The sequence below is a fragment of the Vipera berus genome (genome assembly GCF_964194415.1).
Source record: "Vipera berus genome assembly, chromosome: 5".
NCBI classification, from domain to species: domain Eukaryota; kingdom Metazoa; phylum Chordata; class Lepidosauria; order Squamata; family Viperidae; genus Vipera; species Vipera berus.
Genome location: NC_138207.1, coordinates 29,168,780 through 29,195,543, shown reverse-complemented (window position 1 = coordinate 29,195,543; position 26,764 = coordinate 29,168,780). Strand labels below are relative to the sequence as shown.

Genomic DNA, 26,764 nt, shown 5'->3' with positions numbered 1-26,764 from the left:
ATCTAGATTAATCTAATAAATGGAACGAAACACAACGCAACACTAAAGGAATCTCTAAAAGGAAATTTATAAACAGTATCCTTTAAGTTTTCAAAATAACTGTTTTCACAATTTTTTATATTTAATAAATGCATTTTACTTACAAATCAGTAGAAGAAAGAAAACCAGTGAGGAAGTCGTATCTCCCTCAATTCATCCTTCAAATATCTTTCACTTCTTTTCATGTTTCCTACATGGCTCACAGTATGGTTTTTTCTATCTTAGGGTGGCTCAGAACTACAGAAAAATAAAAATAAAAAATATAGAAGGACTTTTGGGTGTAAGGGGTGTGCCTTCTTAGGAACAAGCTGAAATAAACCTACTGAAATAACGTTATTAGTGACTTCAAATTAAAAAGTTATAACAAAAGTTTTCAAATAGCAGAAGCAGATTTTAAATCAATAGCATATATTTAATATGAACTTATGGCAAAATCAATGGTATGTCCCAAATGAAAAGGCTCCTCATTTGAGGTCCTTAAAGACAATTCAAAATTAGACTTTCATGAATAGATGATATGATTCAGATAAGACTGACATTTTCAGTATAAATATTTTCCCGTAACATTTTTAAGTTATAGAAGAGATGGTCATAAAACATTACATTTATCTGCAGACATTGACCAGTGAGCATTTCAGATTCTCCAAAAATATCATCTGAGGACCATTATTTGTTACTTTAATAAAGGCTGTTCATTTATATAATAAACCAACGCTCTGGCCATCAAATTGTTATGCAAAAAAGGTACAAGTCTAATTTGAAAATCATCTTAATAGACAAAAACAACTTTTGCAACATAATATTGTGATTGTTTTTATGCTATACAATTTGTATTTTCTCATTTTTGTAAATAAAGTCATTAACCTATTGAAGGTAAGGTTAATATATGTTGTTTAAATAGGGCATTTTTTTCAGAATAGGGCAAAAAATTCAGAAAACTATAATGTTGGTTTTTTTTTAGTGTCAACAATATTCTTTTGATATCCTTCCCCCCCCCCGGCCATTCTTCTTCTATGGGTCAGTTTTGGTATTAGCCACTGCAAATGTTGCAGATAGAAACAAAAGCCAGCAAATATCCTGGACCCAAGAAAAACTTCAATTGCAGCCCCAATCCCCTTTGAAAACACTCTTCAAGTTATTGTTCATTTATGAAAATACAAAGATCAAGTACAAAGTCAAACACTTTGAGACAAATGTCTTGAACTTGAAATATTTTTAAAAATTATACTATTTCCTCCAGCTCTTTGAAGAATTTATCTTTGTTTTTTCAAGCACTGATATTCATGTGCATTTGCTAATTTTTGCTTAAAAATATGGGTGATGATAGGGAGGGGGTGAGTCAGGCAATAGCCTTTTGGTATTGTTGAAGTAGTTCTTAATTTTTTTTAAAAAAAAATGGATTAATATGTACTTATCACTAAATAATAACAAACTCCTTGAGAAGTCTAAGAATAATCTGAACTATGTTGCTGAATGAACCATAAAAAGTTCCTATACTTACTAGGAAGTAGGAATGTTCTTTTTAAAACTAATTTATCCATAGAGGTTCAGTATAACAAAATTCCATAGACATCCTACACAGTCTATCTGTTAAAGTATTATTTTTAATGTTTGAAAAATTAAACACTTTAAAGTTGTTGGTTTTTTTAAAGAAATCTGCTGTTGGGATGTGTGTGTGCATTATCCAGGGCTTTTTTTCTCATAGAACACTCAGAACGGAGTTCCGGCACCTTTTTTTGATGGAACCTTGTAGGGTAGGCAAGGCGGGTTGTAAGACATGTGTGAGTTCCGGCACCTTTTTCTTTTACAAAAAAAGCACTGGTATTATCTATTAAAAAACCAGACACAATAAAAACTTACTTTAATTTTTTATTTAACTCAAAATATATGCACTTTAGCACCTCAGATTTGATTTCAGCATTTTTTTCAAGTGAAACTATTAAATTACAAACAGTAGGCACAGCAGTAATATTTAAAATTGTTCCCTCAAAAAATAAAGGCAAATCAAAAACCTGATTTATTTATTTATTTGTTTATTTTTAAGAACTTCAGCTTTTTGGTATCCTGATACAACATTCAAGTAATTTTTATGCAAGAGTAAAAAATTTGGTTTCTGAGGTTACTTGGTATTCTAAAGTTTTCTCAAAATGAGGGCTTCTATTGTCAAGGCTGGAGTTTGTGCAAAAAGCTTGTTTAGAAAAATCTCAGTCCAATCAAAGATGGTAAGGAAAGATGCTTTCAAGTCAAGATTTTTTTTTTTCTTTTAAGGCCCTTAAAAGAGTCTGTGAATAAACCAGGCAAAATTTTGGGGCCAATGCTTTGCCTTTATCTATAGTGAACATGATCCTAAGCACAATATGAATAATTATCCAATTTTTTCTTTAAAAAAGTCAAGATGTGCTACTTAGGCAATTACCAAATGGAAAATCCATATTAACACTTTTACAGAGATCTTTCCACTCCTTTAAAACAGGAAGAGAAGTATTTACTTTATTTTATTTGCATTTCAAGGCTCAAAGCAGATGTTTATAAGTATTTGATTTTCTCTAAATCTTAGCCCAAAATAAAGCAGCCATCTATAAGAAGCTTCTTTTGTCACTGCCTTCTGGGAGAAAAATTTTAAATAAAAGTTTGTTGTACGTTGTCTCTGAACGGCCATGAAAATAAACTTAAGGGTCAATAAATGATACTGCAATATATCTTGTTCCTTTTAAAATTGGAAGCCCTTCATGTAAATGAGTAAGTCTTCCTGGATGCATGAAACTCCATCCTTTTCTAGGTGATTCGATTGAGCAGTTGTATCTCAGAAATTTACATCCACCTCCCTATAAGAAGTAAATCAGAAATATCATCTTAAAGTCTTTACGTAATCCCACAGAAGTTCATAAAAAACAAGGTCCTCTCTAAGTAAAATGTTTTGAATGAGATAACACTGATTGACATTACCACCCCATTCTCAAAGTATATTATTTCAGAGCAGCTGTAAATTTGGTTGAAAGATAGCAATAACACTTAAATTTATATACCACTCCATAGTATTTTACAGCACTTTCTGAGCAGTTTACAATGTCAGCACTCTAACTGTCCATGATATTTGGATTTTCCTTTCATGAAAATGATGATATACAGATTTCGTCTGATATTGTTATTTTCTTGACTTACAACTCCAATTCCCTCCTCCTCCCCCAGACAAACTAGTTGAGACCCAGGTTGGAAAAGAGATTTAACTACAAATGCAATGAAGTTTGACATATATAAGGGAGACCCTGCAGTTTACATCCAATATACTGGGTGAGTCAGAGTCAGCCATTATCAATCAATTTATTTTCTTGTAGAGATAAAATTAGGAGATACCGCCTTTTGGCCCCCTAAAGAATGCAGTTGCATACACAAGAATGAAATAGCTAAAGGTGTTCATTTTGATATCCCACATGATACTAAGCTAGGTGAAAAGGAACTGTGAGGAAAGCAGTCCATTTGGGAAATTTTACCCATTTATTCCCTAAAATGGCACTTCAAGAAAATCAGACCCTGTCAACAGTACTGTTTTCATACTGGACATCCTTATTAGCCATACAATTTATTACTCATTTCAAGATTTAATATAATTACATGGTTGAACATTCAGGCTCTGTCCTTCAGTGTTTTACGAAGGCCTAGTACAGAACCAGCTGTTCTGACTGTTGGACCAGTTTCTTATGTTAATCTTCCCAGCAGATGTCCTACAAATATTTGTGTGGAAATGAGCTAGAGGTTGAAAGAACAGCATCAGTTCTTGGATGCACTGCAAACTTACTTGGAAATCTTCTCCTACTTTGTTAAGGGCAATGTTAATGGTAAATGTAGATGAGTCATGGTGAGGTCTGAGGGAGCGCTGTCGGTCAGTAGTATATTTCACAACAAAATTCAACAAGGCATGACCCTGGAGAATAAAATACACGGAGGATTTAAAAGGCATACTGTAAGTTGTCGTGAGGGGATTTATCAATTGGGGTGCTCTTTCACTCTTCTGGCTTTCTAGAAGAGTGCCAAGACCTGGAAAGAGTGCCAAGTGGCATGGAAATCTAAGAGTGGCATGTAATCCTTGGGGTGGTTGCTGGCCTGAGTACACTACCTTTGCCTTTTTGAAATTTTGTACTTGTAAATTTTCAACTCTTTTTAAGTTACTTTTAATATTTTTAATTATGTTTCTTTCTAAGTTTTTTTTTAACTTATAAGCCACCCAGAGTCACCTAAATGAAGTGGGCAGACCAGAAATTAAATGAAGGAATGAATGAATAAATAAATAATAGCAGATTCAACCACACAGGGGATTATTATTTAATTTATATATCTATTAAAAAACAATTTCAAAATATGTTATTATCATTGCTTTTTGCAGAAGAAAAGGATGGGTAAATACAGAGGAGACATGAGTAGGGCTCAAAATCACTGCAGTCTCACTTGTACCCAGTAAGAGAGAGAGAGAGACTGGGGAAAGGGAAATATGCCCAGTGATACCACTCTCTTCATATTTGGACTCCAAAACCTCAGAATAATTAAATAAGGCACAAATTAAATTTTCCTTAAATATTAGCCACAAGTTCAAACTATGCTCTGCTTGATTACTTTTTTAAAATTTAACTTGCCTTTGTATAATAGCCAGCAAATACTTTTAGGGTTACGGGTGCTATGAATTCTCTGATAAAATGCAACCACTCATTTTCCAGGCCGATTTGTTTCATGTGAATATCATCTGTTGGAACATTTTCATAGCCTCCAGAAATGCGGCTATCCTAAAATAAGACAATATAGCGTATTTTATGTAATATGTTTCACCTCTGTTATTAGTATAGCTATAAAACAACATGGATCTTTGTAATTATTAACTGTTAATATACTCCAATATCTACTACTTTATAGAGAGTATGGGTATATAGAGAGTATAAATCAGTTTATGCAACCAAATGACAATTGCTTTTTACATCAGTTTTATTGTGTAATCTACAATAGAAGCAAAACAATTTTTCCTTCATCTTGATAGTTAATACGTATACTTTTATTGTAAATCAGCAAGAGGGTTTGATAGCCAGTATAACAAGCCCAATACATTAAATTCTAGATAAACCTTTATAGTTAAACTGTCAACTGCTTAAATAATTTTTTAGATTATTAATCAGCCATTTAATAAATGCATTAATTTCCATTAAAGGAAATATTTCTTTTTTATTAACTTTTACATTATACCCTTGTGTGTTGCTATAAAAATTTTAGCATGAATTTTATGAAGATGTAATCAGAATGGAGCTAAACCTTTATATGATTATACAATATCATAGCCTTACAGAGTCAAAATGTCTCAGTATTGTTTACAGAAACTATAAAACCTCTAAGAGAAGAAAAAAGAAAAGTTTCTCAGCCAGGGATTAAACTTTGGAATTTCTCCATGCAAAACTGCTACTAAAATAGTTATGAATTATAATCATATATTCATGAATAACTATTAAACTTACAATTAAAAATGCAGCCCACCTTAAAGCACTGGACACTGTCTGATCCTCCCCAGTATCTCAGATCTTGACAAAGCTTTTCCATTTATCTATTCACTGGCCTTTGTTTATGGGCTCCAGTAGCGAATCAATTGGCTGTTACCGGGTATCAGAACCCAATAAAAGCTCCCCTAACATTATGCCCTAACCACAATCTGCCTTAGTTATCATTTAACTTGATTTTATTTACCTTACATCAGAGTTATGAATTTTAAAGCTACTATTAAAACTAAAAATAAGTTCCAAAAGTGTCCATGAAATGATTCTTACATGATGTCTTCCACCAGACCACTGGCCAAAGTGTTCCATTTCCTCTACTAATTCATTGCAGGCTGTTTCAGAAAATATGGGGAACCAAAACACATCTGGGCATGGCTATAAGTTAGAAATAAAATGCAATAAATAGAAATAAAATAAAATAACATTATGATGGATCTGGCATGCTATTTGACAAAGCAGACACTCATATTTCTCTTGACGTCTCTGACTAGTAGCGAAGGGATTTACAGTTTACAATTATCTACTAGTTCCCTCTTGTAATTAGAACGTATATGTCATTTCCTCTCTTTTAATTGGTGGGTTTAATAAAATAATTTTGCACAGATAATAGTATATAATGCACTAGACCAGCTATATAATTGCTCTTATTGAAATGTGTAATTATCTGGAAGGAAAGACCATTTCAGTGGTGACTTTGGTCTGCCTGTATGAAGTAGTTTCCTCTCAAATGCCCACAAATATGCAGCCTTTCAGGCCTTGTTATATCTGAGCAAAATAGTTTTTTCTTCTCAAGAGTCTGAATTATGTCTACGAGACCAGGAGTTCCAATCATCTGAACCAGGTTGGATCATTCTGAGATGTGGCCCTGGTGACTCTACATTTAAGCTGTGTAAATGTTTGGAAAGAGATTATTTTCAACATGTGGGAATCCATATGAAACAGTGGTCTCTGAAACACTAAAGCAGATATATCTTTTCCTGGGTTTATGCAACTTTTTGTACCTGTCCATATGCAAGTACAGGCACAGCCACTTCACTTTTTATGCATGCTTTAAATGGAGGGAGTTTTACATATCCCACTCTCAGTACTGACCAAAAATGCTTCCAGGATGTGTGATTTTCATGCATATTGCACATTAATTGCAGTGTTTGCTAAAGTTACCCTGCCTGAAATAAGTTCAGGGCTCACTTGAACTGGCTTTAGAGTGGGTAGCTTCAGCCAGCACTTCTCTGACTACTGCAGCATTTACTTAAGTTGCCTAGCATGGCAACTTATACATTAGTTGGTGCTGCCCCTGGGTCTTCTTCCTCAAGAAAAGTTATGTAGGGGGAAAGCTGACAATGAGTGTGGATCAGTGCAAAGCAACATAGCTGCTTCTTAGTTAGAAAAAAGAGGCAAGAACCTGGGAGCTTCTTAATTAAAAGCAAGAGGGCCAAGAAATTTTGTAGGTTAGTTTTGAAGAAGGCCTTTGCTCAATGTTTGTTTATTTGTTGCCAAAGCAAAGCTCCCCTTCAAAGTGAGTATAATCCTATCATGTTAGAAAACAACAACAACATCTCTTATATAAGCTAACAGGGTGATATTCTTATAGCCTTAGGATCAGATTGTCTTATTTGCTTACAGTAAACTGAACGCTAACATAACTGTGGAGCCCTTGGTGCTCTCCTTGTTTGGTTGCAGAACAAACATTAGCACAAATGTGATTTCTGCTTTATTTTGGAATCAGAAGGAAGGTAACATATACATTATGTTCCCTAAATTCAGACCAACTATACTTTTGTAATTGTAGCTCCTATCAAATGACAAAATGTTTCCATTTGGTTTCCCAAAAACACCACAAGACTCTCTGCACTTACAGTACAAACTTATGTACAAATACATATCCTGTATAATATATGTAATTCACATATGGTTGCATTTCCAACAAACCACACCATACCAGGGAATGAACTGCTCTTCTTGAAGCTTTCTCTCTCATCAGATGTCACCACACAAAGAGAGAGAGAGGAGGAAAGGGTAGGTTGGATGGGGCTTGATATAAGATTAAGAAGGCCATTTTTGGGAAATGGAGACAGGATTATGAATTAAAGTTTTCTTAAATGTTTTCCGTAAAGACAACCCTTTTCAAAAGGTTTTCTAAGAAAAAAAGCCACATAACAATGACTATATAAAACTCTCAAGAGATACTCTTTAAGCATTGGTAAATTAATAATACCAACTCCATATTAAACATTTAGAACAGCAGAACTCTTAATCATGCATTAAAAATCACATTGCAATACTTTCCTTGAGGAGAATTTCTAATTACCTGTTCTACTATACTTTCAGTAAAAATTTTCGAATAGTTGGGATTTATGTAAGTTTCCTTCCAATCCTGCACAATATAGTTTGAAAAAAAGGATAAAACATGAATTATTTTTAATGTTTTTCAACACTCAAAATATTCAGATAATTTTTTATATTGAATATGGATGATCAGTATAATATACACAAAATATGATTTCACACACACACACATGTCTGAAAACAATTTCAATTCATAATTCAATACATACCACAGGATTTTCAAAGATTTGCCAGAGGTCATTGTTGTAGTGAGAAGTATTGTAGTTGGCAGTTGATACAAGTCTCCCAAATTCATGTCTGTTAGTGAGGTACATAAATATCCCCTATTATTAGAGAGCAGGGAAAAATATGTTAGTGATTATACTGTATATAATAATTTAAAATATAGAAAAAACTATCAGTTACATATGGATCAAGATCATTAAAATCCATGGGACCCAAACTATAATTTAACTGATCAGTGTTCACAAGATTATTTTGTATTTTTCCCTTTGATCACTCTTTTGCTTCTTCAAATTTGCTAACCAAAGGGCTGCCCATCAGCTTTTTTAAATCAGCACAACTTATTTGATGGGAATTAAATGGATTACACTGAAAATTTATTGCCCTTAGGAAGTGAGCAAGCATGGATTCTAACATGTGTACAACCTACTTAGTTCTCTCTCTCATATGTATTTGCAATGAAAAACAATAATAGTTTGTTGTAGCCTCCTGTTACAAAAATACACCACACCACTGTCCAGTTTTATGTTCCATTACTTTTGATGGATTGCATTACCATAGAACTGGAAAAATGCAGTGGTAAAACATGCTTCTAACACAGGTGTATTTAAAAATATGAGATTATGTCTCATGGAAAATGAAAAATATATACTACAAGCATTCTTTGTTATTATAGCACAAAAGAGCTGCAATTATATCACAAGATTCAGCAAGAAACCTGCCATGGAAGAACAGGTTTTCAGGATCAAAACTGACCAAAAATAATTGGGTAATTTAACTTCAACATAAACAACAACAATAGTGAATATCACTCAGTTATAAATATAAAAAACCCTTCAACTAATTTTTTCCCTGATAACTACTTGAATTTTATTTTGAATTTTTTATTGTCCATACATTCAAGTTCGTGTTAATTTTAAGTTAACAGCTATATGGGCTAAAAATAAGAATCACTCTCATGCAATATGGAGTGGTTTCATATTCATTAACTGAGTGACAAATTTAGCATTTCAAACACCAGATAAAAGTAAAATAAAAGATGTTAGCCTTAATGAAAAATTATCCAAAATCCCATAGAATTTTATAACGGAAACTGTACTATAATGGAATATAAAATCTGCATCTGCTATTACTAGAACAATGACTTAAAATGTATTATTTTAATATAGACTGACTTATATCACTGGATGAGCAAATGTTTTGATTTGCATTTTAAGGCAGAATTTGCAGTCCTTAGCTAATTTGCAATTATATCACAATTATATTTGAACAGCTTTCCAAACTTCATAGACCTATTTTCTAATTTAAAAAACCTATGTGAAAATTTATTATTAAAGAAACATTAATCCAAACTTTTATATATTAATAAAATATAAAAATGGTAGCTGTTCTGAAAAACTGTACATACAGAATTGAGTACACTATTAGAAATATTTATGGAATTGTATGCATTAAAATAAGTTCATAAAGAACTTATGAAACAAAAGTTAGGAAAAGCTGATTACTGTAAATCTAAAATTCAGAGTAATTTATATAATGTGGATAAAAGGGAATTACACATATATTTTAAACTGAATGGACATGAAAATCCATTTTTGGCAGTAAGGCTATAAATATGTAGTTATTTTAATACGGTTTCATAAAAATACAAATCATACCAAATAAAAATGATTTGCATATTGTTCTGTTTTTCTAGTTTTAGATATCTAGTGCAATAATAAAATTTCCAAGGGCATTTTAAAGGCAAAATGTGCTTCAAAAAATATTTACTTATGTGTTCCATATACAGTAGCCTAAGTTCAGTGATGTGCTGGTAAATATGTAAGAAATAACTCTGCTGACTGTATTTTCCATGCTACACTGTGTTGCCAACAACCTTTTAGGGATCCTGCTCAGCTTTGCTCTCAACCAACTTCCAGAATTCCAGAAAAGTTAACATTTAGTTCTTGTGAGCACAGCAAGCCAGCTCTGAAACACCACTGTCTAAGAGAAATTATAGCATCTCTCAATAAGAACTAATGAGGTCTAATGGGAAATGTAAGCAGCTTACAACCTAATGCTGGAAGTTACAGCTCTAATACGTGGCATCACCACCACCACCACCACATCACCACTTTATTAGTATCAGAAAGGAACTATAAAGGCATGTCCATAAAACCAGCTGATATATCACTATGTAAACAGTAGTAAAAACCACTTCCTTTCCACCATATAGTTCTGTTGATTGCTTAGATCTGTTAACCACACTGCATCTGTTAACCACACTGTATCCGTTAACTGCACTATATCTCTTAACCACACTGCATCTGTTAACCGCATCGTTTGGCAGCCTATAGCTCTAGAATGCCAAGTGTCTTTCAATGTCCCTTTCTGTAAGCTGTATTTCTTGATTACATTCTCTAACCCATTTCTAATAACTGTAAAGTGTTTGCCTAAGTTTAACACCCAGTTGGGTGTATCTTCTCCAATATTTAAAAATTCAGTGAACCCTCCAGGTGGATAATCCATCCTTGACCTACAGACTACAACTCTCAACTTAGTTTTTAAAAACAATTTTACATCTCCTGCTTTAACACCTTTCGCTGCTTTGCATGATATATAAAGATCGTCTGAGTTTTTAAAAACTGTAGACGTGGGTCAGAAGACATTTTTTAAAAAAGGGTATCGATTGTATTGAAACAAAGGATTAAAAAATGTGAAACCTTTGGGGGGCTGAGCATATGGAAGGTCTCCACAGAAGGGGAGTCTTTTTCCCTCTGTATGGTCTAAAATGAAGGAGGAGAAGAAGCACCACATCAGTTGACTTTTCGTTGCTCTCTTTCACATTGTTAGAGCTGTATTAGGATTTCCGCTGCCATGTTAGATAAACAACATTCTTTAATCAAAAGCTGGCAAAGGATTGTTACAAACAACATGCAGCTTCAAGCATAGCTATTCATGTATAGGTTAAAAGCTCGATCTGTCAGCTCTTTATGTGATGCAAGTAAAAGGGGAAAAAAGTGCTGTTCCACTGAACAAGTGTGTTTTCTTCGTCTTTTTTTCATGAACCATGAAATGGAGTTAGATTTAATGAACATGAGCACATGGCAAGCATAGACTGTAACAACTGATGCTAAAAAGATTGTGAACAAGATAATATTGACTGGGGTATGCTGTAAAATGAGTATGAATAAAATAAAATCATGCATTGTTAAAGAAGGGAAGAAACTTTAATACTTGCCAGCTTTTCTTGTTCAATTCAGCAAAATTATTTTTCAATGCTACATTGCCTGGAAATAGCTGTCATATGTTTCTGCTCTGGAACTAATGTAAATATCAGTACAAATTACAGATTTACAGTTGTATTCCAGTGATATTCACATGTGATCTTACAATACTATCATCCATTCAATACTATTAACGATATTATTGCTTTTCTTTGATAAAATTTAATCAACTTTACAATCATAAAGTTAAAGGCAATTCTACAATGCAACACGGGGACATTAGTACAATCCAATAATGTACTAATATGTATATACAATGAATAGCATTGGGGGTATTTTTTTAGCTAATAATAATTTCAATTTATAAAATGGCAAATAACTATCTAAATATCACATGGAATGGATATTTTTTATTCATTACGTTAAAAAATAATTTTGCATCCAAAACTGGGCAGCCTAATTATGAATGTTTAAGAATACATAAAAATGCTTTATTTTAAATTAAATGGCTGCCAAATTGAACAAAAGTACAAAAAAAATTGGCTAGTAGTTTCTTTTGTGAAAATAAAATAAAAAGGTAACAACATGACGCATCACATGCATCTTACCATTTCCCGGGCATTCCTGCACATCGCCATATCAGAATCCAGCTTTTCATGAGCAAAATAATTTCTTTCATTCATCTCAGATCTGAGAATCTGTCCTTTGATCAAGTATATATTAGCCACATAAGGAACATTCCACACACCTCTATGAAAAAAAATATGACAGAATTATTGGAATTGAAATAGTCCTGCAGTTGGGCAAAGTTTTGGGCCGCCATTCCCTTGCTTCTCTCCTAACTTAAGTGATCAAATACTGTCAAACTTTAACTATAATTTCTACTTAATATGAAGTGGAAAACTATAGTTAAAAGTGCTAAGTGCACCAAGAAGATAAGCAGCTTCCTGAGTATTTACTATCCTGATTTTTTCCCAAACTTGTTAATTTTAGAGACCATAAAGAAACTATATGAAACTTGTATGTAAAGTTATTAGGGCAAGGTGAATTCCAATAAACATATTTCCTCTTATTATTCAGCATGGCCAATATCATTCATCAATTTTATAAGTTGCAATGCTCAGTTTTAACTTCTATTTGAACGTTGTCTTGCCAATCTTTAACTGCACAGATATAAAAACTGCATTAGCAGTTTGCTATAGTTAGCATATCAATGAACCGGAATAAAACTACGATAGGAAGACAATCATTTTCATGGTTGTTACTCTGCTTTGGAAGACGTCCACAAAGCAAGTTTGCATTGCTGAATTTTACAGAACACTTGCCCCTTTCCAAGGAAATCAGTTTCTAGTGGAATATCTGAAAATGAAATGCACATTGTAAACAATTGTGAAATTAATTTCCATAAGTAGCTGTAATTTGTTCCATCTCCCAGTACACTGCTTCATGCAAAAACAGTTTTAATTCCCTTGAATTCAACAATTCAAGGGAAACACAAATTACTTAATTGTAATTCATAATTGAGTAATTGATGTCTACAAATAAAGAGCATTTAACTTTTCAACTTGTGACACACAATTATACTTCCTTAAATTAATGACAATTTATAGTTTACAAAAGTACATTGCTAACAATTAACTTCATATTATTTACATAAATATTCCTTAAAAAGCTTTCAGTGAGCATTTGCCATAACTTCCACAAAATTAGTAACTCTGAAATAAATGACCCAACTAGGCAAGAAGGAATGATATCACATCCTTTAAAAGGCATGATTTGATGGTAGTATGCAAAATAGTTTGATGTGATCATTTGAAATTTGAAATGGCCCATTCTGATTGTGTGAGGCAAGCCCAAATGTGAGCTAGTATTTTAAGAATGATCAAGACTTCTTTTGAAATACTTGAAAAGGAGCCATGTCACACAGTTGTTCAGTCGCTAAGTTGTGTCTGAATATGCATGACCCCATGGACCACAGCACATCAGGCTGCCTTGTCCACCACTGTCTCCCAGAGTTTGCCCATATTCATGTTTATTGCATCAATGAGACTATCTAACCAACTCATCAACTGCCACCCCCTTTTCCTTTTGCTTTCCATCTTTCCCAACATCAGGATCTTTTCCAATGAGTCCTCTCTTCTCATTTGGTAGCCAAAGTATCTCAGCTTCAGCTTCCACACACACAAAAATGGACTGTTTCAAATGTAACATGAAATTGAAATAATTTACACATACCTTTTTTCTTCACATTGCAATCCTTCAGTAAAGAAAATTGCAACACAAATTTAACAAGTTTATTAAAAGTGTTTATACTAGATAATCACAAAAGTTTAAAAAAATACAGTTGCCAGCTAAGATCTTTGAACATAAGGCTAACTTACATTCTGTTTCCTTGGATGATATCTATGTAGTCTTCAGATCGGGCATAATACCCATCAGCACTTAATGAACCCCAAAAGTTAGACCAGAGTTTCCCATGACGTGTTACAAGAGGTGCAATGATCTTTCTGTAAATAACAACATAAGGAAACATGACTTGGTTGCAAATTAACAATGGAAGCTAACATAATAGTATTAACAGTATAGCATAATAATCACTCATGTCCTGGTCACCGCATGATTGAATTATTTCAATGTCCTCTACATGGGGCTGCCCTTGAAGACCATGCAAAATCTATACCCAAAACGCACTGCCACAAGCAGTAATGGGCATTTCTCAGTGTGTCCATGTGTTACCATTGCTAAGTAAGATGCATTAGCTATCAGTTGGCTTTTAAGTGCAATATAAGATGCTGGTTATTACCTATAAAGCTTATATTCTTTTCAAATTCAAAAGCTGTATAAATGGCTTTTGAACAAGTTCCTAAAAAAATACTGAGATGGAAATACAATATATCTAGCAGTGATATTTGTGAACAGAGAAATGAATGCTGACACAGAATAATATTAGCATTATTTTCTCTAACACACACTAAATCTAAAGCTATTTCAAAAAATCATTAAATAAATCTACAGAAAAATTGAGATTAGACTTAATAATGTTCTCTAACCCCAACCAATTTTCCCCATGTTAAACATACCTATTTTGTTCTATTAGAAGTTTCAAAGTATTTGGATTTGTTAAAATAACATCTGCATCAATGCTGAAATAATAGTCACACTCTTTATTCCGTCGACAGATATCCCTTGAAAAATAGAATAGACAGCAAAGCTATAAGAATTTATAAACAAGTCAGTATCCAAATTAGTCATAATAGCTGTAGATACGTATGTATAAAACACAGAAATTTAAGGAGGTACTGTGGCAGCTTAAATAGTATAACATGCAAATATATATAATTAATTGTTCAGAAAAAAAACCTTAGATGATAAAAAACAAGCTGTCACAAGTCATATGCTAGATAAAGTACTGTAAAAGAAGAATTCAGAAGTAAAAGCACTATGGTTTCACATGAATGTCTTAATGAACTACTAGACTATGATTCAGAGATGAATTTTGCAAATGTCTGCAAGATTATTTGTCTGCAATAATTATTCAGATGACCTTCACAGTAATCTTAAGAACAAGCTATCCAACTTTTGAAATGGGAAAATGACTCAAAACAACATTGCCTCTGCATTAGATCTTTTCTTGGCTGTGATGGAATGTCAGGAGAACGTGGAACCATTACAAATGAGATCTAAATCTTGGAAAAGTAGAAAGATTGAAAAAGCCTTCTTGGGTTTGGTAGATAAGGTGGAGTAGAAAGGGGCTTTGAAAGGCTTTCAGAATACTGTAACTATACCCTAATTGCATTAAGCTACTTTTTCCCAAGATGCCTAGTAACTCCTGCTTCCTGAAAGAATTAAGTTTAAAACGTCCAAATAGTATAAGGTACAGTACTAATAAAGGATAATATTTGTAGCTCAGGATTGATATGAGGGGGCCTTGATGCCCTCTGAGCTTGTTATTTTTTTGCAGACATTTCATTTCCCAACCTAGGTAACAGCAACTAGCACTGATGATATTATCTAGGTTGGGTAATGAAATGTCTGCAAGAAAACAAGCAAACTCAGAAAGCACCAAGGACCCCACAAGCTACAGTATATTTGCTGCTGTAGTAGCATTCCAGAGATGATGTGGAAAGCAAAGTGGTCCGAATGATGGTAGGAGCACTTGGGGCTGTGACTTCTAAGCTGGGAGAGTAACTCCAACAGATCTCAGGAACATCAGAGCTCTCCATCCAAGGGAGTGCAGTGCCAGGAACAGCTAAGATAATGAGCAGAACCCTCAAACATCCAAACCTCTGATATAGGAACCAAGAATGAAGAAGACACTTGCCACTCATGGGATTGAGAAGGAAAGCTTTTGTTTAATTTTAAATATAAATTTTACTCATATATGTACAAAGAGAGAGATCTTCTGAGGCTTTTTTATTGCAGAAAAACTGAAACACTTTTTCCAGATACATTAAACGTATGCGTACTTTAATAGCTTTCCAAGCAAATCAGGAATGCTTTTTAATCTTGGCTTTTTGTTGAATGCTTTATTTCATGTCTATTGATTTTCTATTTTTGTTGGGAAATGTGCAATTTTACTTGCTTTTTATTATTTCTTTGGTTCATTGTTATTACTTGTTTCAATATTATTTCTGAATATTGAATTTAAAAGACAATTGCTTTCAAACTTATTAAAAGTTAGTGAAGAAATTTGATAAAATAAACTGAAAATAATGAAGTTTTAATAGACAGGCTGATGAATAATGTACCCCATCTGTTTTGTTTCAATATATTTCTCTACCATACTGAAAAACATATAAATCTTAACTATTAAGCAATCCCACAAAGAGAAAATGTGTATAAACACATAACAGAGGTACTTAATTAAAGCAATTCTTTTTATATATATTTATTCAAAAGAATAAAAACCCTCTAATCAAGATCATTATCTCTTCTAATATATGCACTGGAAGATTAAATAATTAAAATTAAATTACATTCCCATGTTCCTGGCGTTGGCTTGACTCAGATTTTCTTCAGGTCCAACAATTTTTATAGTTTTAATTATATTCTTGGCTTTTTCCCAAAAGTTTTTTATATCCTTTTCATGATGAACCTCCTGGAAATGTTTTTTTTTTGTAAAAGAGAGAGAATTAATGAGAAATCAGTAAAACTATACAAGAACTAAACATGCAGTAAAATAAATAGCCGACAAAATGGAAACAAATGAAAACTCTACAAATCTGAAACAGATTATAAATGGATTGTTCTTACTTCAATATTTTTATTCCAGATTTTTTCCTCAGATGGTATTTATATGGGAGTAGGAGTTCACCCCATTGAGATCGAATGGGCTTATACACACAAACAGACACACCCACACACAAAACCTATTCTAAATATAGACACAAGTAGCCCATAAAAAAGATGATGGACTGCATAATGCCACGTTCCCATTCTTCCCATTTATGGATGATCCTACTACTGCCTGCAGCCTTAGAATCTACTCCCCAAATACCATTACTTTAAAATAACATTAAGGACATTGAATCAGCATTGGCTCTATTTTCTCAATTTAATAAAGTTCAACAGTAAAAAAAAAGGTTTTCAGTTCTCAGACCTGATTCTTCAGTAGAAGTGGATAAATAGAATGTTCAGTATGCAAATATCCATTCAAATAAAATATTCACCCAGATTGATAACATAATCTTTACTTCCACCCATGTCTAACCTTCTGCAGTTAGACTGTAAAAAAATATGTTCAAAGTCCCTAAACAATTGGGCTAAACAAACATTTTGGATACTCATTCATTCATTTATTCATTCATTCATCTATCCATCCATTCATTCATTTTCTAGAGTAGCCTGTTTCAACCACCTGGGTGGCTTACAATTCTAAAACAATTAAAAAAACAACAGAAGTGTAAAAACATCCAGAAAAGAAATACACACAGCAGCAGAGATAGTAACCAGCTAACAGTAAAGCCAAGAAACAGGGTCCTTAACACATTTCAAGACCCATAATACACAGCTACATAGTCAAGTTTTCAGAGCCTTGCAAAGAGAATTCAGGGTTGAAGTCATTAAAACCTCCGAAGGGAGAATATTCCACAAAGTAGAGGCTGTAGCAGATAAGGCACATCTTTTAGTTCCTGCCAGTCAGCACTCTTTGGCTAATGGGATTTGTCACATGCCCAATCTGAGGGAACAAATTGGATGGATCTTGGGGGAAAAAAGTTCCTCAGGTAGCCTGGTTCCAAGCCCCAGAAGGCTTTAAAGGTGGTAACCAGCTCCTGGAAATACACCAGCATATTTAGTATTTGTGAGTTTAATTCCTCCTTCCATGCATCTCTAAATACAAAGGAACAAATGCTTCAACATTTGAAAGAACAATGCATTGGAGAGATAATAGAAACACTAACTTGAGATGAAATTCTACTATGAACATACACAGTATACGCATATTATATCTCATGTAACAGCACAATCATTTAAAAGTTCAATGTTATTTTACTATCAGTCATTTCATTTCATTTCATTTATTAAATTTGTATACCGCCCTTCTCCCGAAGGACTCAGGGCGGTGAACAGGGCACATATAAATAGAAAATACAAAAATTAAAAAAGAATTAAATAATTGCCCAGATAAAACAGTAACAATATAAAACCCGTTAAAAACCCTAACATCCCCCATCAGGCCAGGCCAGCTTGTTCAAATAAATGGGTCTTCAGACTGCGCCGGAAGGAGCGAAGATCCGGTGCCGTCCAGAGCTCAACCGGCAGCTGGTTCCATAGAGCCGGAGCGCCCACAGAGAAGGCCCTCCCCCTGGGGGCCACCAGCCGACATTCTCTGACCGGAGGCACCCTGAGGAGGCCCTCTCTGTGGGAGCGCACAGGGCGGAGGGAAGTTGACGCCGGCAGCAGGTGGTCCCCGAGGTACTCCGGACCCATGCCATGTAGGGACTTAAAGACCAATACCAGAACCTTGAATCTCACCCGGAAGACAACTGGTAACCAATGCAGCTCGCGGAGCAAACGTGTAACATGGGAGTACCGGGAAACTCCCAAGACAACTCTCGCGGCCGCATTCTGTACCAGTTGGAGCCTCCGAGTGGTCTTCAAGGGAAGCCCCATGTAAAGAGCATTGCAGTAGTCCAGCCGAGAGGTCATGAGCGCATGAGTGACCGTACACAGGGCATCCCGGTCCAGATAGGGCCGCAACTGGCGCACCAGGCGAACCTGGGCGAAAGCCCCCCTAGTCACGGCTACTATGTGGTCTTCCAGGGTAAGCTGTGAATCTAGGAGGACTCCCAAGTTGCGAGCCCTATCCACGGGGGGTAAAAACTCACCCCCCATAGAAAGAGGTGGAATATTTTGAATGTCCCGGCTGTGCCGGGATGCACAGCCACTCAGTCTTGTCAGGGTTGAGCTGAAGTCTGTTCCTCCCCATCCAGACCCGAACCGCCTCCAGGCAACGGGACATCACTTCGAGGGCATCACTGGGGTGGTTTGGGGTCGAAATGAAAAGCTGGGTATCATCGGCGTACTGATGATACCCAACTCCAAAACCACGAATGATCTCACCCAGCGGTTTCATGTAGATGTTGAACAGGAGAGGCGAGAGGACCGACCCCTGAGGAACTCCACAAATGAGAGCCCTTGGGGTCGACCTCTGCCCTCCTGCCAACACCGACTGCGAGCGGCCCAGGAGATAGGAGAAGAACCACTGAAGAACTGTGCCTCCCACTCCCAATCCCCTGAGATGCCGCAGCAGGATACCATGGTCGATGGTATCGAAAGCCGCCAAGAGGTCTAATAGGACTAGGACAGAGGAATATCCCCTGTCCCGGGCCCTCCAGAGATCATTCACCAGAGCGACCAATGCCGTCTCCGTGCTGTACCTGGGCCTGAAACCCGATTGGGACGGGTCTAGATAATCCACTTCATCCAGAACCAGGGGGAGCTGATGCGCCACCACACTCTCAACAACCTTCGCAAGAAAGCAAAGGTTGGAGACCGGACGAAAGTTATTCAACACAGCTGGGTCCAGGGCAGGCTTCTTGAGGAGAGGTCTCACCACCGCCTCCTTCAAGACGGCGGGGAAATTACCCTCACTCAAAGAAGCAGATATAACCGCCTGGAACCAGCCTCGTGTCCCCTCCCGAGCTGCATAGACCAGCCAAGAAGGGCACGGGTCCAATAAACATGTGGTGGAGCTCAACCTCCCCATAATCCTGTCCACTTCCTCAGGGGTCACAGAATCAAACTCCTCCCAGATAACATCGACAAGATCGCCCGTGTCCTGATCGTCGGACTCTGCCCAGTTGGAGTCCAGACCGGTCCGAATCCGAGCGATTTTATCCAACAGATGTTGACCAAACTCCTCGGCACGACCCTGCAAGGGTTCCTCCCTCACCTCCTGATTAAGGAGGGAGCGGGTCACCCTAAACAGGGCGGCCGGGCGATTATCTGCGGACGCGATGAGGGCAGAGAAGCAATTGCACCTCGCCACCCTCATCGCTGCGAGATAAGACCTAATGTAGGTTCTTAGTCACAACCGGTCGGATTCGGATCGGCTGGACCTCCAACAGCTCTCTAGGCCCCGTTTCTGACGCTTCATCTCCCGGAGCTCCGCAGAGAACCATGGAGCTCGTTGGGATCTGCACCGGGTCAGGGGCCGCAAGGGTACAACTCGGTCAAGTGCCTCAGTGGCCGCCCTTTCCCAGGCTTCCACTAGGGCATCCGCCGAGTTGTGAGCAACGGAGGCAGGTGGGGACCCCAGCGCTGCCTGGAACCTGTCAGGATCCATTAAGCGCCTGGGGCGGTACCATCTAGTTGGCTCCATACCCCCACGGTGGGGGGTGGCAAGACGGAAGACCAGCCGCAGGAGGTAATGATCGGTCCATGACAGGGGCATAATAAATGGAGAGCCCCCACCAAGATCATCAAACCACCGTCCAGATAAGAAAACCAGGTCAAGGGTGTGGCCTCCCTCATGAGTTGGTTCAGAAATTACTTGCGTCAGGTCCATGGCCGTCATGGAAGCCATGAACCCCCGAGCTAACTCAGATGAACCTCCTAGGGATGGTAGATTGAAGTCACCCAAAACTATGAGTTTGGGGAACTCAATCACCAACCCAGAGAGGACATCGAGTAGCTCAGGCAGGGCTGCCACTGCGCGACTGGGTGACAAGTACACCAGCAGCAAGCCCAACTGCGCCCCCGGACCAAATCTCAAAAAGAGAGACTCACACCCGACTATCTGAGGAACGGTGGTCTCCCGCGGACATAAGGTCTCCCTAATAGCTACCGCCACTCCCCCGCCCCTACCTTGAGCCCGAGGCCGGTGTAGCACCCGGAAACCTGGTGGGCAAAGATCGACCAAAGGGACACCACCCTCTGGGCCCAACCAAGTCTCCGTGATGTCTATAGTATAAATTGAGTCTATAGTATAAATTGAGTCATTCACTGATTTACAAAAATTACCATTCCTATTTATAAAATACTTACATTATTATGAATAAAGATGCTAAGTTTTTCCTTTGTATATTCCAGATTCAATATTCTGTCTAAGCACTTTGATAGGAAGGGAGTTGGTTGTTCAATGAAAATACCAATTGTTACTGTTGGACCCTCCTAAAAACAATAAGAGTAAAGGTACAAACAGCGCAAAGGACTGACTTCAAAATCTTTCACTGTAAGAGCAATGAACTACTATTATGAACCTTGAAAAAAGGCATTCTTTTCTTTATTAGCATTTTCCACACATTAGTAAATACTTTAAATCATACCAAAGAACTGATGCATTAAATATTTTTATAGACTACTATAATAATTAATTTTGCCTGCAATGCTACAACTATCTACCTAGGAATAAGTTCCATGAATCTCATGGGGCTTAACTTCTTAAAGATTTCATAATAATATGGGTGCATAGTTTTCAAGTCTTTTTTATAACTAAGATGGGACCCATATTCAGTTGCAAGGTGTTGATTTTAATCCTTCAAAAACATAATATAGAATGGCGATCTGGGAAGGAGGGAAGGAGAGATCAGACTTTATTATGTCTGGCTTTCCAATACCAACATGAGCAAAGTGGATTGAGTCCAAAGGAAAACTTCCGGAAAGTTAAAACACAAAAAGTAAAATATTAACTTAGGTATGATCACTAGGATTACATTTGCAAATACTTGAATTAAAAATTAGACAATGCCATCACCTGGCATAAATCTTAAAATCACTGATACCATTCTTCATCCTGAAATACAGGTTTATTTCAACTGAAAATGTTCAGAATTTCCCCTTTTCAGTTTAATCTCTCTTAACACTATTCACAAAATGATAATAACAGCTATGTAATATTTATATTTGTATGGTAATTTTATGTGGTAGTTTATAACAAATAAGCAAGCACCATTTTCCCTATGCATTACTATTCTTACCTAGCTTGGTAATGAAATGTCTTCAGGAAGAGAAGCAATTTCAGAGAATAAAAACCCTAAATTCTGCCATAGTTGTCTCTTAGAGTAAATGTTAGTGCTGTGCCTCTGGCTGAAAACTAGGCACTGCCCAGACTAACTTATGCCATGAAGAAAAGGGCCTTGTGTACCTTATTCACTCCTATCTAACTTTGATGAGAGAAGACAAATTACATTTTCTACCAAGATTAGAAAAGCCCTGACAAAAACCACGATAGCAAAGAAATCTATTTGCAATCTTTTGTAGAATCTCCATTTGGTGTCTTCTGGGCGTTGGGGGAGGGGACTATTTCCAACCTTTATTATAGGTGGTCCATAAGATCAGAGCTATCATGGAAGCATCCCTAGGCTGTGGGCTAGGTATTAAGCTAAAGTTATTGGGCTTAAGAACCAAAAATAATATTTTTGACCACCAGGAGAAAGGTTCTTTGGCTATCCCCCATTGTGCCTCAGTGATTTGGCTTACTGTACTGCAAAAAAGAAGCTATCAAACAGAATTGCAAGTTTCTGAGAACTTGTTTTCTGCTCTGGGGTCCATTACGATTCTGGTTCCTTGAATCGTAAGAGTTTTGAAGTTTTTTTGAAACATTGAACAAAGTCTATTTTTGGAAGATTCTGGTGAATAAGATTGGTTATTCATTTTTCTTCTTTGACCAAGGACAGCTCCTCCTTCTCTTGATCTGAACCAGATGAGAGAGATCTGTTGAAATGCCAAGGTTTTCCCTGGTAAACTTTGGAAATAGAAGACCAGGACTTTGTGATGGAGAGAAATTGTACATTCAGTCCTGAACTTCCATATAAAGTTGTATTTATTTTCACATAACAGAAATCAGTTCCTACCCTCATTTTATGGATAAAATGGTAGCTAGATGGAGAAAAGAAAGATGAGAAAATCTGTTGGATGCAAGGTATGAAAAGAGAAACTTATAGACAGCTGGATAATGTATCATTTATATACATACTTCAAATATATGCAGGATATACTCACAGGCAATGTAGCCATTTCTAATAAATCTGAGTCACAGACACCACATCCTGTTTCACGAGTCCAGCCATTAGGTATATAATTTCCAAAGTAATTGAGATTAAGCTAGGTTAGGGAAGATAGAGGAACAAACCACAATCAAGTCAATTCAATAGATTATCATTTCTAGTTTTTGAATAAGATCTATTCACTTAATGGGACAAAGTGAATCTGGCTATGAAATTTCATGAAATGCATTGATCCTTCCTACCACTGTTACTATGCTACTAACAAATGAATTTCTATTTTATTGCACGCATGTGGAAAAGCTCATATTGAAATTATGTCACTTTCACTTACTTTTGTTGGGCCATTTCCATGAAGAGTGACTGGCAGAGTATCATATATAGAATTCCTAGCTCTGGCTCTTCCATCTTCAAATTTCAGAAGAACTTCATCTGCAGCCCATCAAGAAATTAACAACGCATCAACTGCTGGTTACTCAAACAAGGATGATACAACATTCTTGATAGCTTCCTAAGCATCTATAGATTCTCACCTAATCTTTTAATTTCCAAACTACTCATTCAAAAATTAAAAAGACCATATATATTATAAAAGATATTAAAAAGCCAGAATCATTAAATATAATAATCACTAAAATATTCAAAGAATAGTATTCCAAATGAATAACTCCACTTCTTTCTCTTAATATTAAGGAAGAGGGTGTTCTCTTCCCCTCCTCTTTTTTGATAAGGGACAATTTAACATCTATTCAGTGTTTGCTCAAATTCTCTGTAAAAATAATAAATTGGCATTTTTTTCTACATCTAATCCAGTTCATTCCATCCTTCTATTCCTATGTCTATTGCCAGGAAATGAAAACATGAACGTTACTGAAAATAGTTTTTAAAATTTAGAATTAATGCTCAGTAAATTCTGAGCCTTCTTATCTTGAGATTGATATTTTTGGTAAATAAGCTCTCTTATCCATAAAATGAAATCTTCCAAGGGGTGCTTCCCTTTAAAATTCGTGATGCAGCACGGCCTCTTCATATTTCCAGCAGTCTTTCCCAGCACTTATGGAAACTAAAAGAGCCTTCCATTTTGATGCAGGTCCTGAGAAGACCTGTTTCTCTGTTTTGGCATGTGACTAAGACAAGAGACAGATCCAGTGGTAGGAGCAAATCACACATATTGCCACATTAAAATGTGAACTCTTTGGCACTTGCATTATAATGCTGCATCCAAGCATCATGTAGAGGTTATGCCATAAGTAATTAAAGGGTAGACGTTATGACACTACAGTATATGCTTGGTCATTTTGATGAAAACTCCACTGCTGCAAATCCCCATGTAAGAGATTCTAGGAAAACTTGAAGCCTCATGAAATGTTCCATGGAGGCAAATAGCATTTCTTTTTTTCTTCAGCTATGAGAATCATTTTATATCCATTTCTTCAATCAGGCAAATATAAACCATATAGGCCAAATTCCATATGATGGGCAAGAACTGCAACACTGGCAAAGAAGAAGCAATAACTGTATTGTTTGTAAGCTACCTGGAATCACCTCCAGTGAGATGAGAAGCATATGAATGAATGAATGAATGAATGAATGAATGAATGAATGAATGAACATTTCATAATTTAAAATGTACTTTAATATACATACCAACAGCTCCATTCAGGGTCTGGAAAATATTGCATTTGTGATCCAAGGTAATATTGATATGTTCCTAAAGTACAAGAAGAGAAAATATGGCAAAAGTGGCACTATAAAGTAAAGATCAGTATAAAACTAAATTCAAATAGTGTTATATAATGACCAGATGTTTCACTGGCAATTCTTTTAAACACCCACACCCACACATTTCATCCTTTTGCAATATTCCATATATCATCATGTTCATAATACTTCAAAAATATATACTTTGTTAAGACATTGTTTATATGTCACTAATACCAGAGATCTGCTTTCTGTTCCAAAGGCCAAGAGAAATTCATGACTTCTCAGAGAAGAGTGACTTGGCAGTATAGTACAAGAATATCTGCCAAAAATTGCTAACAGATTACCATATTAGAAAAATCAGAATAGAAAGTTGGAAATAGACTATGGTACATAGACAACAGGATAATTAAGACTGCTACATAAATTAGCCTTTTTCTAAAAAGATCTTAAAATCTTCACATAGGGATGGAAAAATCATTGGCAAGTTGAAGTCTATAGAAAGTTCTATATTCTAGTTTCAAAATATAATAGGGTTCAGTAAAATAATATCCTTTTTCTCCTGGAATGTAATAAATGTCCCAGAGTTATATGCCATATTCTGAATCTTCCAGAAAAACTGATGGGAACTCTGGAGGCTTCACCTAAGACTTCAGAGAGTAGACATTATATACCCCTAATTTAAATCTTAACATCATTAAAACCACCTAAGATGAATAGTTATGTGAGAATGATTTCAGTAATTATATCCAAAATGCACTGGAAAACATTCTAGTTTTCCCAATGTTTTTTCACTGACTTCAGGTATCCATCCTTGAGCATAGGAATTACATACACCAACTCCATCAAGAAAAACTGAATACAGTTCCATCAGAACAGTCAACATAATTATCCCTTACTTAAGCAAAATACTTCTTAACATAATCATTTAATTAGCTGTTCAAATTTAGGAAGATAAACCATAAAAAAAATTATGGTTAACATTTGTGATAATTCTGCTACTATATTCCATGCATCCAAAGAAGCATGTTGTGATCCACAATAGTTATAGGATAATATTTTGTTTCCTTTTGCTATGGTGTCACAACATTTACTGCTTTTCTCCCACTGGAAATTGTTATATTGACATTGGTTCCTTTTATATTTTTTTTTCCAATCCAACAGAATGGTGAAATAAATTATGTAAAAAGATTCAGGGCTATGCCTGTCAGTTGAATAATTTTCCAAAAGCAGAAAGGAAGGAGACAACATTTGGTGTAATGGGAGAAATCAGTAAGACAGAGTCACAACTCAAAAGCTAGATTGGTTCAACCAAGCTATAAACATGATGAAAATCTATAAAATGTCCCTAACTGTCAAGTGATTGAAATCAGCTCAAAAGGTTGCTGACTCTTCCAGTCTAAGATTCTTCCCTCATCTACAACATGGGATCTAGAACAAATATATTTTTGTTTGAAAGAATTGAAGAAATGATGTTATGTTTTCACTAAGTTGTTTAAAAGTAACATTTATGTGAACTGCCCCCAAATATGTAGATTTAATACATTACCTACAGACACTTGCAATCATTGTATTGATTGCTGATCAAGTTCTACTTACCCTCTTCAGTGGATCAATATAAATTTTTGTATAAAAAAGCTGATCATCATCACTATCTTGAAGGTCCCATTGTTGTACAATATCATTTACATTTGGAGTATAACCAATAAATCCTGAAATAAACCATAAAAAAAACAATTTGATATTTTTTAAGACACCAACCATTAAACTTTAAGAAAATTCTAAAAACCTTTTTGGAGAAGCTGTACCCAATTTCTTGCTGGAGATTTCTTGGTGTTTATTTCTTGAGATACATTCTGTTCTTCTGATTTCTTGCTCCTAAATAGAAAAACTATTCTAGGCATCATTCTAGTTCTGCTATTGTTTGAGAGAAAACGAAATTGGGATGATGGTGTGGCACTCTCTAACTTGGCATAAGTAATCACAAAACCAGTGTGGAAGTAATTCATAAATAGCGAATCCTATGCATTATTTCTGTCAAATCCTATGCATTATTTCTAAAGAAGAAAGGACCTTCTGAAGTAGAATCCATTCTCTAGTCTAGCACAAGGGAGACGGTCTTTTCCTGAATCATTCACAAGCAGTGAAATATACTCACTACAGAATTTCCTTCGGACTTTGCATTTTAGTGGGCAGTCCCAATACCTCTATTTCTTCAACCTTAAATTAATATTTTAATTTTCTGGGTTGATTATTGTAAACCATTTGAATACCT

At 35.8% G+C, this 26,764-nt stretch overlaps 1 protein-coding gene across 1 annotated transcript in view; it reads right to left on the bottom strand.

The window, feature by feature from the left end:
• Nucleotides 1–1,909: 1,909 nt before the first annotated feature.
• PLOD2 (procollagen-lysine,2-oxoglutarate 5-dioxygenase 2) overlaps nt 1,910–26,764 on the bottom strand; it is a gene marked incomplete at its 5' end in the record, with an annotated part of 54,366 nt that continues 29,511 nt past the window's right edge. The window contains 16 exons of the mRNA XM_081328518.1: nt 1,910–2,864; nt 3,836–3,961; nt 4,668–4,814; nt 5,838–5,942; nt 7,876–7,941; nt 8,123–8,236; nt 10,838–10,900; nt 11,950–12,091; nt 13,723–13,848; nt 14,422–14,526; nt 16,318–16,439; nt 20,831–20,956; nt 22,787–22,888; nt 23,123–23,220; nt 24,436–24,499; nt 26,089–26,201. Of these exons, the coding sequence (XP_081184644.1) occupies nt 2,709–2,864; nt 3,836–3,961; nt 4,668–4,814; nt 5,838–5,942; nt 7,876–7,941; nt 8,123–8,236; nt 10,838–10,900; nt 11,950–12,091; nt 13,723–13,848; nt 14,422–14,526; nt 16,318–16,439; nt 20,831–20,956; nt 22,787–22,888; nt 23,123–23,220; nt 24,436–24,499; nt 26,089–26,201 (1,775 nt within the window). The 3' untranslated portion in view covers nt 1,910–2,708. The remainder of the gene's footprint in view (nt 2,865–3,835; nt 3,962–4,667; nt 4,815–5,837; nt 5,943–7,875; nt 7,942–8,122; nt 8,237–10,837; nt 10,901–11,949; nt 12,092–13,722; nt 13,849–14,421; nt 14,527–16,317; nt 16,440–20,830; nt 20,957–22,786; nt 22,889–23,122; nt 23,221–24,435; nt 24,500–26,088; nt 26,202–26,764) is intronic.